Source organism: Diprion similis, chromosome 1 (genome assembly GCF_021155765.1).
Source record: "Diprion similis isolate iyDipSimi1 chromosome 1, iyDipSimi1.1, whole genome shotgun sequence".
NCBI lineage: Eukaryota > Metazoa > Arthropoda > Insecta > Hymenoptera > Diprionidae > Diprion > Diprion similis.
The window spans coordinates 8,534,419-8,550,104 of record NC_060105.1 but is presented as its reverse complement, the minus strand read 5'-3'; the positions used below and the strand labels follow the sequence as shown (position 1 = coordinate 8,550,104).

The window sequence follows — 15,686 nt, the reverse complement described above, 5'->3', positions numbered from 1 at the left end:
CAAAGTACATTTGGAAATGTAAAATGATATTCGTTTATAGTTTCAAAAATGATGGAAATGTAGAATTTACAATATCTTAAGAAATATTGCGGTGCTAATGTCGAAAGGGTTTATAATTTTATACGCCCTTTTAGCTTTAGAGAGCTATCTGAAGCCAAAAGGGCGTTCAATTTTTTTTCAGTTCCATAGACTTATTTTCAAGCTGAATACTGAAAAAAAATATCTAAGTCGTCAAGTCAAAATGGCATATAAATTTTTTTTTCACCAATCAAATTCATAGACATTTCAGATGTTTTTGCCTAGATTACGATTTACGCTCTGGAAAATCATTTTCAAAGATTTGGAACAATGTAATGTCATGGTAATTCTAGAAAGAAAAACAAGTTTCAAATAAAAAAATTTCGACAAGAAATTTGAATTGGGATAAACGATTTTTTGTTTGCAAAAAAAAAAAAAAAAAGCGAAACCAATGCAAAATATATATATGCAATGCAATAAGTTTTGCAAAATATAGATATATAGATTCAGGGCAAGTTTGTGTTCACTTTTAATCGATACTCTTCTTATATTCCATAACTTTTTATAATTGGGAAAAAAATAATAGTAAAATCTAGAAAGAAATGGTGTTTCTCCCATCCCTCGGGTCTGCGAATAGGAGAATAACTAACTTATGAATAACTTATTTGGCATGTTAATAACTTGTTACGTACCCGGAGAAAAATCTCATCCGTGTTTCAAACTTAACGTCTGCTAGTAAACTGGATAAAATATATATAACTTCACTCGCCTTACGCAACTTGGTGTATTTACTCTAGCGATAATTATATGCCAGCTTCCGTTGAACGATCCCTAAATCAACACCAATTTTTTGCATAAGTTTTTTACAATTATAGTAACGAAAATATTTTGGTATAAAACGTAGCAGAATTTTATATTTTAATTGAGACACTCAAGGATTTAATTTTATAATGTCATTGAGAAATTCACTTACGAAATGTTTATGGTGGTTTCGTCAATACTGTTGCGTGCACACTGGTACCCTTGTCGTGGGGTTAGTTCGATTGGTAGTTTGGATGATTGGGGTGAATTATCGCGAACTGCTTCCTGGAACAAATTAAATTTGGATACATACTTTAACAACACTTAACATTCTTGATGCAAATGAATTTATTGAATAAAAGATAAATGGAATAATGACATGAGGTCAATATAAAAGTTAAAGTTCGAGAATTAGGATCAGAATTTTGTGTGTCTACTTTTTAAGAGATTGGACTAGTCTGCAATTGTTAAAAATTATTAGCAGCTGGGTATATCGGGAGAGTGTGAATAGATATTTCGCGAAGGGTGGATACTCTTGAAGGAAGCAGAAAAGGGTGATAAATAATTGTAGAAAGTTTGGAAACTCACAATTAGTACAAAGACTGTGCAAGATATTCGCTAAATGTCATGTAAAAATTTTGTAACCAAAACTAAATAATGCAAACTGATTCTCAACTAAAATTCACGAAGAAATTTTTATAGCTATTAACTGAATGTCTAAAATTTATACTAAGCAGATAAAATAAGACGTCATAAAACATTGTTGAATCTGACATTAAAAAGATTTGTATGATTAGTATAACTAATTTTAAATCAAATGGGTTATACCAGGCAACAAGATCCGATATTTTTAAACAAAAAAAAAAAAAAAAAAAAAAAAAATGTGGAAAAATAGTTTTGAAAAGAGAAAACGAGCTACTGAAAAAGCTGCTGAAGAAATTGATACGAGTAGAAAAATTCTGAATGATTCACTTTCTTATTGGTTGTTAAAAATAAAACTCAAACCTTACGATTATGACCGTAACATCTTATGATTTTCTTTATATTATTATAATGAAGTATTTTATATGTCATGCGTCACAACTGTTCACAGGTGCAATAAGCACTTCCGTAAATACTGTACTGCATACAAAAGGTATTTTCTTTATACAAATAACCAAATAAATAAAAAAAAATTTCAGATAAGACAAAAGTAAACCGTTTATCGTTTTGTTTTTTTTTTCTGATGTGAAATGTTTTAACTCGGTGAAACTTTCAAGCGTAACAAATTATTTTCCCTAAGTTCGATGGTGTTGATAACTAATGTGTCCACTAAATTATCTTTTAGTGCCACTAATCAAAACTCGGACAGCATAGAACACTTTGCACTGTTATCTATAAACAAGAGTTTTTTGAAGATGTTGAATTTGTGTCCCAATACAACGTATTATGCTTACGAAAAGGATTTCTACCGGAAGATTTCGGGCTTTATTACGGGTTCTCTGACTACCGCCAAGATTTCTGTATTTGCAGAAATAAACTTTAGCAAGGTGTGTAGATCCTGGAACGATCATTCTGAGGACAAAGCGTTTCTACACTTTTTTGCTCCTCTAGTTGCGGTATTGCGGTATTTTTTATTTTATTTTTAAGGCAGATGCAAAGTCCGTCTTTTACCAAAATAATAGTCCAACAAGCCATAGCTTAAATTCGCAACCATCGATCTGAGAGCAACGATTTGCTGGAATTGTTTGTTCCTGAATCGTGTATCTAAGGGAGGTTTTTTTTACGACTGATGCAAAGCCCGTTTTTTACCGATTGAGTAGTAGTTTTGGATCATCTCCGGAAATTACCTCCGGAGTTCCTAAGACAGAAGAACGGAAGGTTGATTAAAATGGGATCATTCGTTTTTGTTCGCAGTTGGAACAAACCCATACATTCTAAATTTTCAGTTTTCATCACCTGTGGTGATGTTGGAAAAGTATTCGTTTCGGTCGAAGAAAATAAAATAAAAGTATTTGTTTTTATCAAAAATGAATTTTTCTAATTTCAACGAATCGTGACGTATTCAGGCCTCTAGTATCCGATCTATGGGTTTTTATAAGAATGTGAATATGAATAAGAAACCGGAAACGGTTGAATGAAAAAATCTGAAATTCCCACAACTTTACATTTGAATGATGCATCTATCGACAAAAATTAAAATTGGAATAATTCGAGGGATAGAGAATAAATTATTATATAAATTACTACAAAGTGAATCAAGTAATGCGACAGGAAACGATTTTGTGAAAAATAAAGAAACCACTTTGTGAAAAAAAAAGAGAGTGCTAAAGAGAAAAGATTTTGATCATATATACTTGATGGTACTTCCAGTAATTGAATTGGTTTGTGAAGTGACGAAAAGTACGGCAAAAATATTGTTTTTATTGGTATAATAAATGAATGGTATCCCGCGACAAGTCATCTTCTTATATCACACGATCATACATTACCGGGCTATCAAAATTTGACGTCAGAAATTTTTTTAACCTCTGCCAAAGTAGATTTTCCTGAAACAGAACTTTAAGGAGGAGTAATTTGTAATTGGATACACGTCACTTATTCACAGAATGTTGATGCAGAATTCAGCATTGCAATCGTTGCATAACAATGTAGTTTCTTCGAGGACAAAGAACTTATCAAAATTTGTTTTTCAAACTTTGCATCAGTATGTAAAGAAAAGAACTTAAAAAATGCCTTGACTAGATAATTAATTACGGAATAAAAAATTTCGGCAAAACTTTGTCCTCAGAATGATTGTTCCGAAGGTACAGCTCGCTAAAGTTGATTTTTTCAGACGCAGAAATCTCGACAGTTCGTCTATCAGCCCCATTATCGCTAATTTAGCTATGGATTACGTTGAAAATCAGGTTATTAATAGCTTACAATTTCCGTAAACGTTGTATCCGAAGTACGTTGATCACTATTCGCATCGATGAAGATCGATGCAAGGTTGCGTGGGCGATTGAAATAAAGAAATACTTGTCGCGGTATAATAACTAACAGTAAAAATCTGTGTTAAGTGTTGTACTGTTATCAGAATAGCCCGTAACACAATCAGAATATACCTGTTACAAAAACAGAAAACAACGAAAAGATGATTAAGTTGCTTTCTTATGGCCGAGTTCGGCGAAAGCCAAACGAGAACTAACTAACAAGACAATCGCCTCGTCGTCTCGCACCGGATTGTCAGTTCACTCGTGTGCATGCGCAGGGCCATCCTGAAAATCGTCCAGGAGAAAAGCGAGAAGACAAGGGAGGGGGGTGGTGGTCGGTCAGGTGTCAAGTGCCTAACTGCTGCAGTACCATTCTGACCGCCATCGTTTTCGTAAGACAGCTGTAGGTACAGTTGGGTTTAGGTGGATCGACCTTTTTGGTTCAGTATTGTCTGACCGGATCAGCTGGAGACCGGGAATCCACGAACCTTGACTGTCGGCCAGTCATAAGTGCCAAAGGCAGTACCCACTGTGGTAGCATGGATTAGTCCATCTCGTCCTGGATGTAAGACCAGAATAAGGCCCATCGGCCGTTACGAAGGCGGAAAGGGCCGGAAATGGGTACAGTATCTTGATCCTACGTTTACCTCTGCTGGCGCATACGAAGGTGTTCTCGAGAGAAGGAGTTCGTGCACATTGTGACCTGCATCACAAGGATGATAAACACTCATTGGAAGCCAAGATCGAACTGCCGACAAAGCAGACAAGACAGTTTAACGTCCGTCTTGGGATTAGTTGATGTCGATGGCCGCCTTTCACAATCCGGGAAAACCGGAAGCTGGTGAAGGAGTGAGCCTTCATGCGATTTCTTCATTTCCCAAGGTGTTAGCTACTTGTAAGTTTCAGTCGCTCTCAGCCTCAAACAGCATCGCACGCAATGAAGCCATGATGGTTGCAATATTCATTTTTATTACCTTGTAGCTCCTTCTCTTGATTGTTTTTACTACAAAAGAGCCCGCGGAGTCCAACTCAACCTGAGAGAAGGGTCGGCTTTGAGTTTTTCTCTCCATCGGTAGGTTTTTTCCATTAGGTGGCTCGGTCCGAGTGGTCTTTTGAATACAACTATTATAAGCATCGTTGGACGGAAGATTCAGTCCAAGTCTGACCTCCCACAATCCATGCCTTGCCATTGGATGGTACCTCTGTCAGTGTAGCGAAGAGCGATGAGTCCAGTCAATGATTGGGTTTGAAAAGTAGCAGTTCCCGGGAAGCACAACGGGGTGCCGTTCAGAATAGGGTAGCTGCGAGGGTTCCATCCACCCGCCACCTCCGCTCTTCTATCCTCAGAATTCCCTCGGCATTCAGAAAAGTGCATCGAGTTTTCGCCGTTAATAGTCAAGAAACACATTCACCGTCCAGAAAGAGGGTATCTATATAAACAGCAGCTGCACATACGCGTCCTGGATGGTATCCACAAACTCGTGAATCTAGAGCTGACTTAACGTTCTCATGCCAAACCATCTCGGGATTTGAATTTTAGTTACGTTTTGGAAGCTGGTTTCAAGGTTCGTCTTCCGCTTTGCCAATCCAAAGGGATTCGTTCTGGCCCACCTTATTTCGCCAACGGTCCTGCATCACATTTTTGCCGTAATGATAATTATAGTCGGGATGCACCACCCAACTGGATCGAAGAGGCTTGCAATTGCTGCAAGTATCTGCCGTTTGGTGGTGGTGGTGGTGGTGGTGGTGGTGGCGGAGGGGGGGGGGGGGGGCACTTTTAACCTTTAGGCCGCCGGATAAACTGAATATAGGCGCTATCAAAACTCTGTACTCAGGGCTTTTTGAGGTCACTGATTACGAGTCTGAAGTTGAAATTTTGGAATTCAAGATAGCGGACGAAAATTCGAAAAGTCACTCGATTTCGATGAATCTCGGTATTCGAGGGTTTTCGAGGTCACTGATCACGAATCTGAGCTCGAAATTTCAAAATTTTTGTTAATTACTTGAAGAATAACTTGTTAGAGTCTGTCTCCAATTAGGATAATGTACGTTTTAGTAGCATCCTCTAAGTTAGCGGATTGTTCGAACATTTCAAGAAACTATTAGTAAAACAAAGTATTCAAACTTTGTTCTAGGATAACTACGATTTGTCGAAATTATTGCCAATGAAAAAATCTGTAGCACCACCATTGGAGCAAATTAATACAATTTATAAGATTTTTCGCGGTGTTTGCTATTAGGTTCAAATACGCCGTCTTCATCAGACTCTGATTAGTTGACTTCATTTTCTGGCGGCAATAAGTCGATTCTGAGTCAAGCGTGTGTTATTTGGGTGAACATTGATAAGTCAGAATTCATGAATAGTCCTTGGGGTATAAATATAATTCTGAAAACACATTAATATTAGGTAGATAAGATAATGGGTCTTGTCGGAGATTATCCAACGAGCTGCTCTATCGGTAATTACCTCTCGTCTACAGTTTTAGCGTGGAATTCATCAGAAATAAGCTCCTTCCAAGGACACCCCCCCGAGGCGACTCGCAACTCGCGGAAAGAATAGACAAAACCCTCGACACGTAAATCGGCCTTGATAATGAAACTAGACCAAATACTTTGTAGCTTGACTCCAAACTCGAGATCCTAATCACTACCTAATGTACTGTCACGCTGCCGAAGAATGGTGCCGATATTTTGAAGCACGTTTTGATCACATGTAAAAAGTGTTACTGAAAATGTCTCGAAATCCAACCACTTGAAGTACACGGTAAAAAATCAGAGTACATTTCATTTTAATTTCTAAATATTTATGTATAAATTAATCTAATCAAGATGAGAGATAGTTTCTCATGCAATTAATTGTTACTATCAAAGATAAGATTGTTCGCATTTTCGTATGGATAATCAAGAAGATAACGATAGAAATTGGTACTTATATTGATAGACTGAAAAAAAAGAAACAGTTTTGTATTTTTTCGCCTGTCCACACGGTACAAAATGTAATGTATATTTTACATCTTCCGTGCTGAATACATGAGCAGCTCTTGTTTGGATTCAAATCTACAAGTATTTTAACAAGTTTACTGCCGTATCTTTCCGCCGTTTTACACATCTGAGATAATTATTTTTTCAGTTTTTTCCTTGCCTCCGTGTTATTGTTCAAATACGATTCAACGATTCACTGGCACGTTGACTTTTGCTCTTGCGTCTGAAACAACGAATGCATATTTGCTTCAACGCATCATTTACATTCCATTCAAGGCCATACCGGAAATATACTGGAACGCTCATTCGCTGAACCGGTCAGAGTTTAAGACTGTAAAATACATTTTACAAGCTATTCGTCGGAAGAATGTGGACCCATACACGTATTCCAAGAAATGACTTACTTTTAAATTTTTTTTCCTTGATATCTACGTCACCTACCAACCTCCGAGTAACCTTCGTCTATGGACTTCCAACTGCTTCAACCGACTTTATTATTACATTACATAACAAGTATTTTTGTTACACGGTTCTCTTCTAGTCACCCTTTTTCTCGGAGATCCTCCCCCAGGACGATTTCCATCACCAATTTTTCCGGTTCCTGTCATATTAAACGAAGAGTTTCGTTAACAGTCTACGCACAAATTCATTCCGAAGTTTAATTTATTTCATAACCTGCCATTAGCTTCCTCTACACCCTTTCCATCAACTCCGATTCCGTCTGATCAGGAATTTTCTGTTCGAAATTGTGGTTTTTTTTAAATTCAAAATGGTTACATACTTGGACAGTATCTTAGGAGAGATCCAAACAAATATTTCGAAAGAAAATTTACTTTTAAAACTCTTCCACCTCATCTATTGTCTCCGGTAGCTTTTTCTTCAACGTTTCTGGGAGAAGTAGTAACAACAAAACGGCAAACATCATGCTGCATCCCGAAATAAAAAGTGGCAAAAGCGGTGAAATTTTAGACTGTAAAAAAATGAATCACGCGTTGATTGAACGCATTTGCTTTGGAATTTTCATGGTTTGAAATTTCTTCAACTTCAACTCACCAACTTGATAATCATAGGTGCTACCACTCCACCGAGCCTAGCAATAGCTGAAGCTGTTCCGACGGCAATATTCCTTACTGTTGTAGGATACTGTTCTGACGTGAAAATGTAGAGGATTGAATATGTAACTAAGATTGTTGATTTTCCCACCATAGCCAAACCTGTCACCAGCCATGTCATGTCTGAAACGTAAGATTATGTGAAATCGAGAATCGATTACGTTTCTACGTTATTGTCATGGACATTCGTTTGAACTTCACTGACCGGTAGGAACGAGAGTTGTTGAAAGTAATGATATCGACGAGAGTATCATGGTGCCGCCCAAAATAACTTTTCTCCGACACTTGTCAACTGTTAACATTGAGAATACGATTCCAGGTATGTCCACAATGGCTGCAATTCCAGAATTCACGTAAATACTGCCTGCAAGGTTCACGGTGTTCCATAGTAGACCGTAATACGCGAATTTGTTGAGAAACCTGATGATATTCATGTCCGTTCATTATTCAAAACACCAGCTGCCCGATTGACTCGAAATACGACGCCAACATCACCTACGATAACATATTCGGATTAAATCAGTACTTTACCATATGGTGGCGAGTATCAGACTCCTTTTCCTGATGTTTGGGTATCTGAGAATATCAAGCAATGACGATTTTCCACTGTTCGCTTTATTTCCACTTTCCATTGTCAGTAATTCGTCCAGTGCATCTCGCGGCAATACGACCCCATTTTCCATCGATGCCTTGTGAAGTATATTTTTTGCCTCTTCCACGCGACCCTTGCTCAGCAGCCATCGTGCAGATTCCGGGATAGACCTTATCATGTGATGTAAAAATTCAGTATTATATTTCATACTCTCTAACCTATCAGTAAAATTGAAGTATGGAAACGGTTATTGTTGTTCTCTCACCACGATAATGCTAGGAATAAAAGGGTTGGTGCGGTATATGCCAGCTGTAAAATTCTCCAATTTCTTATGAAATATGCAAAAACGACAGTCAGAAGGCAACCTCCTACGAAGAAGAAACAGCTAATCCCAGTTGGAATTTTCTTCTTCCGATAAACCATCTCGATTGCTGTGAACGAAAAATTTGACAAGAATTTTAATCACATCAAAGTCAAGACCGACTTTCTCTCGGCAGGAAATGTGATATCTCTACATCGCTGTCATCGTAGGCAAAAGAACTACACTTCACACTTTGCTGTTTCGACGATAAATTGGCACTCATGTCATTAGCTTGGAATATGATTTACACTGTGACCAACTTTGTATCGCGTTACCCCTAGAATACGTGATGTTTGCCGTATTTTGTTGCGAAACGTATGATGCATTTCCTTGGTCATCCTTGGGTGTCCGACATCTGAACTTTGGTTCGCCTGACAGGAAAATTGTTCCCAACACGTGCAAGGAGCTGGTTAATGTCGGTATGAAGGTAACAACGAATACTCTTCGTTGGTACGGGCCAATTTCTCCCATGTGGGAAATAACGTCGTCGTAACCCATTCTGATCACTTTTCTTTATTCTTGTCCCTCTGCCCTTCGTCAAACCTTCTCTTCACAATGTTTCGTTTCACTAGGATAAATTCATTTGTTGAAATAATGGTAGATTAGAGTACATGCATTTTTCATCTATTTTCGTTTGATTGATTACCTGTACTTAAAAAACTCAACAAGTACCGGAAAATCAGATGGTTCTTGTCACTAATATTCAGTATAATTCACAGAATTTTTTTCAGATTTTTATTTCGCGCTCTCAGTTTCCTTGCTGGCCTTTTTTTGTTGTATTCAATTGTTGAGTACTTGAATGGAATTTCCCACACATCTTCTTCTCTTAGAATCGAAAATAACAATGATTTAAAATTCAGCGAAGATTTAAAAAAGTACATCATACGATATTATATAGCTTGAAAAATGATTAAAAAATAATACAATAAATTGAAACACTCATGACTCATGTGGAATATATGATCTACAGAAAAACTAAGGGCTAAAAATAGAAATCTGAAAAAATTAGAGCCCAATTGTTTCCACATTTGGAGCCGATCTTGGACCTTCCAACATGATCTTTCATTCAACGACCACCCTAATATATATTCAATGTACCGATTTATACAAGCCGGAAAACTCGGCTCGACGACACAAAACTTCACCTCTTTTTGCCATCGAATTCATTGGGTGCCAGCTCGGGTACGATTTTACTTACCTAGCCTAATCGTGTGTTCTTGAGTGGTGCACGGCTACTAACCGCAACGAGATCTTAGTGATAGTCTGAAGCGATTTACTGAGAAGGATCGTGAGAGGAACAATTTAGACTTACTACCGGATGACGTATGCGTGATGAGGTGCTTGAGTACCTTTTAAGCTGTCGGTACATCCACGGTAAAGATCACAATTATGTCCAAATAGTCGTTCCAGTCCATACACTGGCACACACATACAGATCGCAATGGCAATTGACTCAGGTGTTCATTGTTTTGAACACGTCGCCAATACGAGTTATTGACTTACCGATGAGTGCCCGTCGGAGATGTCTCGTAGGCTGTCTCCCTCCCAGTCCCATTTTTGAAGGTACGCGGACTCGAATATTCTGGAATTTAACTCCTCAGTGTTGAGGAATATATGTAGACTGATTAAATTCACACACCTCAATAATTGGTTTTAGGTATATACCTCATGGAGCCCGAAAGGGGTGAATTGATTTTATCGTAATATATCTTTTGTACGATTAACATTATTCTTTGTATATGTTTCTTTTTATATCATTTTAATTAGCGTTGCGTCCGTTTCACTCATTTCGTTTACTCGATTGATTGAGCCCTTTTTGGGGATGAAGATTTCTATACCACTTCCATATATAAAGCTATAAAATCAGTTGATATTTTTTGACAAAGTTTAATACCAGACGTCGTGCAGCACGAACGAGTTTGTCTTCAGGCACGTAAAAGAATAATCAGACGTTCGTTGGAGTAACTCGTATGATTTCGACACTTGCCTGTAATTTAACGATCAAATGACTAATCCTCCTCCTTGATTGCCACTCAAGAAAAGTGCTGGGGATACATAATTCTGCTCCAGATCTTACTCCCCAATCATCAAAAGTCATGAATGATTACAAATTAAACAGTTGAAAGTGAAAACGATCTTGAATTCGAAGCCTTCTCATTTGAAAAAAATAACTTCCGGCTCCCAGTAGCAAATTCTTACGATAATTTTACATGAGATGTCTCACGAATCCTGTTGGATCCTGTCACATCATCGTATAGTCCTTCAATGTGTGACGAACCATTTATTCGTCGTAGCGGAAAATAATATACAGAAAGGAATCCTGACGTGTTTCTGTAATAAGTGCAAATTGTTCGTTCATCAATTATCAATAATAGACTCAATTAAAAATTTCTTACCTCATTCAGTGATAACATTTCATATAAAAAATCATTGAGAAGACGTAAGAGTTGACGACATTGCTATAAAAGGGCCTTGCAAAAGAGCAGTAACACTTGTGTCAGTATTACGTATCACAAGTACAAGTGTTATGTAAAAATATTTTAGAGCTAAGTATCATTTACAATATTTTAACAAATAACATTGAAATTATGAAACTAACGAATGACAAGGTAGTTGCAAAAGCGCTGTTAATATTTTTACAACCGCACGTTAATTGGTCAGCGCGAATCAATACCTCTGACATCGACATATTGCTGTACTTTTGTTTACTGTTTTTGCTGCCATTACAGCAACGGTTTAGGATATTTAGTTTTGTAATTTTAATGTTACTTGTTAAAATATTGTAAATGATACTTGGTTGTAAAATATTTTTATATGATAATTGTACTTGCGATATGTAATACTTACACAAGTAATATCACGGCGATTATTATAACTTAGATACCTGGAAAGTATAATAGTATGAAGTCCGATTTATTTCCGAATTGTCAGTCAGCTGGCTGCGAATTGATTATATAATCAATAAACATATGTTATGTATGAAATTTATGTTCATAAAAACAAAAGATTGATAGAAGACGTTCATGTTTCATTATTAAAAGCTTGTATAGTGATACAGATAAAAGTTGTTTTTCTCTCAATCTTCAATTCACAAAACAATTTTACATATGGCAGTTTTATAGAACTGAAATCTAATGCACGGAGTGCTTGCATGAAAAATATTGGACCCTTGATATATTGAACTTAACAATCTGCAACGCACTCCAGATATCCATATGGGTTTAGGTTAAGACACCTCCTACTTTTGCACTCAAAATAAGTGATCTTGAGGTTGGCAAAATTGAAGTTCTTTCATTGAGTTCGTCTCAAAACTAACTATATTTGTCTGAGATGACAAAATGTACTTCACCCCTTGATCGTTACATCGTCGGAGTAACTTCGTGTTAACTATATATTTTAACACCTTCATAGCTTTGCTTCAACTATTTGAAACGATTAATTTGTCAGTTTCTGCAACACCTGGGTGTTATTAACACCATTCAAGAAGTGGTTGGCACGTTCACGTTTACTCTCACGCCTAAAACAAAAATCGTTTTTCGTCACGTTAATCAATGCTATCCAAGACCATGTCTGAAGTATTTATAACGAAAGAGACGTTCGTTGAACATAGTCGGACTTCCATTCCGTAAGCTGCGATTTGCAAACGTTTTACCAAGGTAATGAAAAATTCAAAGTATTTCAAATGAAAACTTACTTTCCAAATCCTTCCACCTCTTCTATTGTTTCCGGTAGCTTTTTTTTCGACGTCTCCGGAAGGAGTACCAACAGCAAAACGGCGAGCACTAAGCTACATCCCCAAATAACAAGTGGCAAAAGCGCCGAAATTTCGGACTGTAAATGAACATGAATCACTTGTTGATTGAACGCATTTTCTTCAGAATTTTCGTGACTTGAAATTTCTTCAGCTTGGACTCACCAACTTGATAATCATAGGTGCTACCACTCCACCGAGCCGAGCGATAGCTGAACAAGTTCCAACGCCAACATTCCTCAACTCCGTAGGATACTGTTCCGACGTAAAGACGTAGAGGGTTGAATACGATACTGTGATTGTCAATTTCCCCGCCATGGCCAAACCTGTTACTAGCCACGTCATGTCTGAAATGTGAAATTACGTGAAATCGAGAATCGACCACGTTTCTATGTTATTGCCACAGACGCCTGTTTGAATTTCACTCACCGGTAGGAACGAGAGTTGTTGAAAGTAATGATATCAACGTAAGCGTCATACAACCACCCAAAATAACCTTCCTCCGACACTTGTCAACTGTAAAAATTAAGAATGCGGCTGCGGGTAGCTCCACGAGGGCAGCAATTGCAGAATTCACGTAAACACTGCCTCCAAGGTTCGCGGTGTTCCATGACAGACCAAAATACGTGCAATTGTTGAGCAACCTGAGGACATGGATGTGTGAAATGTTCATTATTGGAAACTTCAGCTGCCTGATTGTCACGAAGTACGACGCCAACATCACCTACGATAACATATTCGGATTAAATCAGTACTTTACCATATGGTGGCGAGTATCAGACTCCTTTTCCTGATGTTTGGGTATCTGAGAATATCAAGCAATGAAGATTTTTTACTGTTCGCTTTATTTCCACTTTCAATTGTCAGCAATTCGTTCAATGCATCTCGCGGCAATACGACCCCATTTTCCATCGATGCCTTGTGAAGTATATTTTTTGCCTCTTCCACGCGACCCTTGCTCAGCAGCCATCGTGCAGATTCCGGGATAGACCTTATCATGTGATGTAAAAATTCAGTATTATATTTCATACTCTCTAACCTATCAGTAAAATTGAAGTATGGAAACGGTTATTGTTGTTCTCTCACCACGATAATGCTAGGAATAAAAGGGTTGGCGCGGTATAGGCCAGCTGTAGAATTCTCCAATTTCTAATGAAATATGCAAAACCGACAGTCAGAAGGCAACCTCCTATGAAAAAGAGACTAATTGTCCCGGCTGGAATTTTCTTCTTTCGGTAAACCATCTCGATTGCTGTGATCAGAAAATTGGACAAGAATATCAGTCACATCAAAGTCAAAGTCGCCCTTATCTCGGCAGGAAATATGCCAGACTCCACATGTCTAGGATATGCAAATGGATCTAGACTCTCACCAGCAACGTAAGCCACAACGTAAAGTCCAGTACTTGTCGTCGCGACGAGCACTCTGAAAATGACGTACATCGTGAAATTAGGCGAAGCAGCGACTAGCAGTCCGGAAATCAATTGCAATATTGAACCCCATATGAGCATTCGCTTGCGTCCGTATCTGTCAGACAATGCACCGAAAGTCAAAACTCCCAACATCACTCCTAGCATGAACAGTGACTCGCTGGCAGTTTTCAACCATGCATCATCGCATACTAGATCCCACTGAAAATGCGAAAATTTTTATTTTTTTATCCAATAATCTCGTACTGAAAGATGTTACAACAAGTCTTCAATGTGTTCGGATACACATAAGAGTAACTATCCATCACTAAGAGTAAACGACTAGCGAGAACTTGATTTGGTAATCGAGTCCGTTTTATTCTACGTCGTGATAGCTGAAAGCTCAACCACTCGATAATCGTTTTTCGTTCATTCAGAGCGACAGGAATGCAAAAGTTCCAAAAACCAAAGACTCACTTGAGTTGAGGCGGTTACCCCGTATTGGCTGTCATCGTAAGCAAAAGAGTCACACTTGACAGCAGCAGGTTTCGACGACGAATTGCCACTCCGTAGCTGATAGAGATCAATCTGAGTTGTGTTGTATCTTTCGCACCGCGACCAACTTTGCGTCGCGTCAACCCATGGATGCGTAATGTTTGCCGTATCTGGTTCCAGATCGTAGGTTGCATTTCCTTGGTCTTCCTCGGGTGTCAAACATCTAAACTCTGGTACGCCTCCCAGGAAAACTGCTCCCATCACGTGAATGGCGCTCGTTAGTGCTGGTAAGAAGTTGACGACGAATATTCTTCGTTGATACGGGCCGATTTCTTTTATATGTGAGATTACGTCGTCGTAACCCATTTTTATTTCTTTATTTCTTCTGTCTTTCTACTCTTCCGTTTCTCGGGTCTTTGTTAGACTCGATTTCAATTCACTGACAATCACTTTGTGTTTCGTATCGAATACATTGACTTTTTATAGCTTATTCATTTTCAACTACATCTACTGTTTCTGCACATCTTTCCGGTATACGTACTGAAACATTCATGATGGTTTCGACAATTTTCAATCCATCCATAACCCCTCAGCATTATCACATCAAAGAATTACAATTCGGTCACACAATTTATTTTTTTCAGAACGGGAACAACGTACTTTATAAAACTTGCACACCACCCATACAAGACAAAATCAAAGATTGAAGGACACTTGTCAGGGATATCGAAAAATGCATGCTTCAAGCTTGTTACCTACATGGGAAATTAATTTACTGTTTTCAAATGGTACTATAGGAGCTTTGCGAAATGTATATGCTTCGTTTACAACGTTCTACTGTGGAATGGCGTGTCTGACGTTTTAAAATGGAAGTTTGAATTATGTGATCTTTGGACTTTTCCACATGATTTATCTCACTTCTCTGTGTCTTGGTGTTTATCTCACTACCATTATTCAAACGACGCACATTCCCGGAATTCAATGGTCAGTTTTACCTATACACATATATGCACCGGGTTTCTTCCGTAGTTCATTGTTTGAAAGGCTGATTAACTTTTTACTCCCCTGTGATTGGTAAACAAAATCTGGTCAACGTTTGATTCACCATTTCTAACTTTTAACATTTCGAACGACAAAACCTGATACAGATGTGTTTCTTTGATAGATCGACGTCACAGAGATCAGAAAAAGAGATTTTCGTGACAACTTGA

General features: G+C 37.9%; 2 protein-coding genes across 2 annotated transcripts; both read right to left on the bottom strand.

The window, feature by feature from the left end:
• Nucleotides 1–7,590: 7,590 nt before the first annotated feature.
• On the bottom strand, nt 7,591–14,073 carry LOC124405686 (organic cation transporter protein-like). Its single transcript, XM_046880799.1, has 6 exons — nt 14,012–14,073; nt 8,725–8,890; nt 8,399–8,629; nt 8,073–8,287; nt 7,809–7,990; nt 7,591–7,725 (listed from the first exon to the last, which is right to left on the bottom strand). Exons 2-6 carry the CDS (start codon nt 8,880–8,882, stop codon nt 7,591–7,593), a joined length of 921 nt encoding a protein of 306 aa, XP_046736755.1. The 5' UTR covers nt 8,883–8,890; nt 14,012–14,073.
• On the bottom strand, nt 12,237–14,841 carry LOC124405680 (organic cation transporter protein-like). The gene is made up of 8 exons (XM_046880786.1): nt 14,458–14,841; nt 13,944–14,202; nt 13,658–13,823; nt 13,332–13,562; nt 13,001–13,215; nt 12,737–12,918; nt 12,515–12,651; nt 12,237–12,337 (listed from the first exon to the last, which is right to left on the bottom strand). The coding sequence occupies exons 1-8, from the start codon at nt 14,839–14,841 to the stop codon at nt 12,256–12,258; spliced, it is 1,656 nt and encodes a 551-aa protein (XP_046736742.1). The 3' UTR covers nt 12,237–12,255.
• Nucleotides 14,842–15,686: the final 845 nt, after the last annotated feature.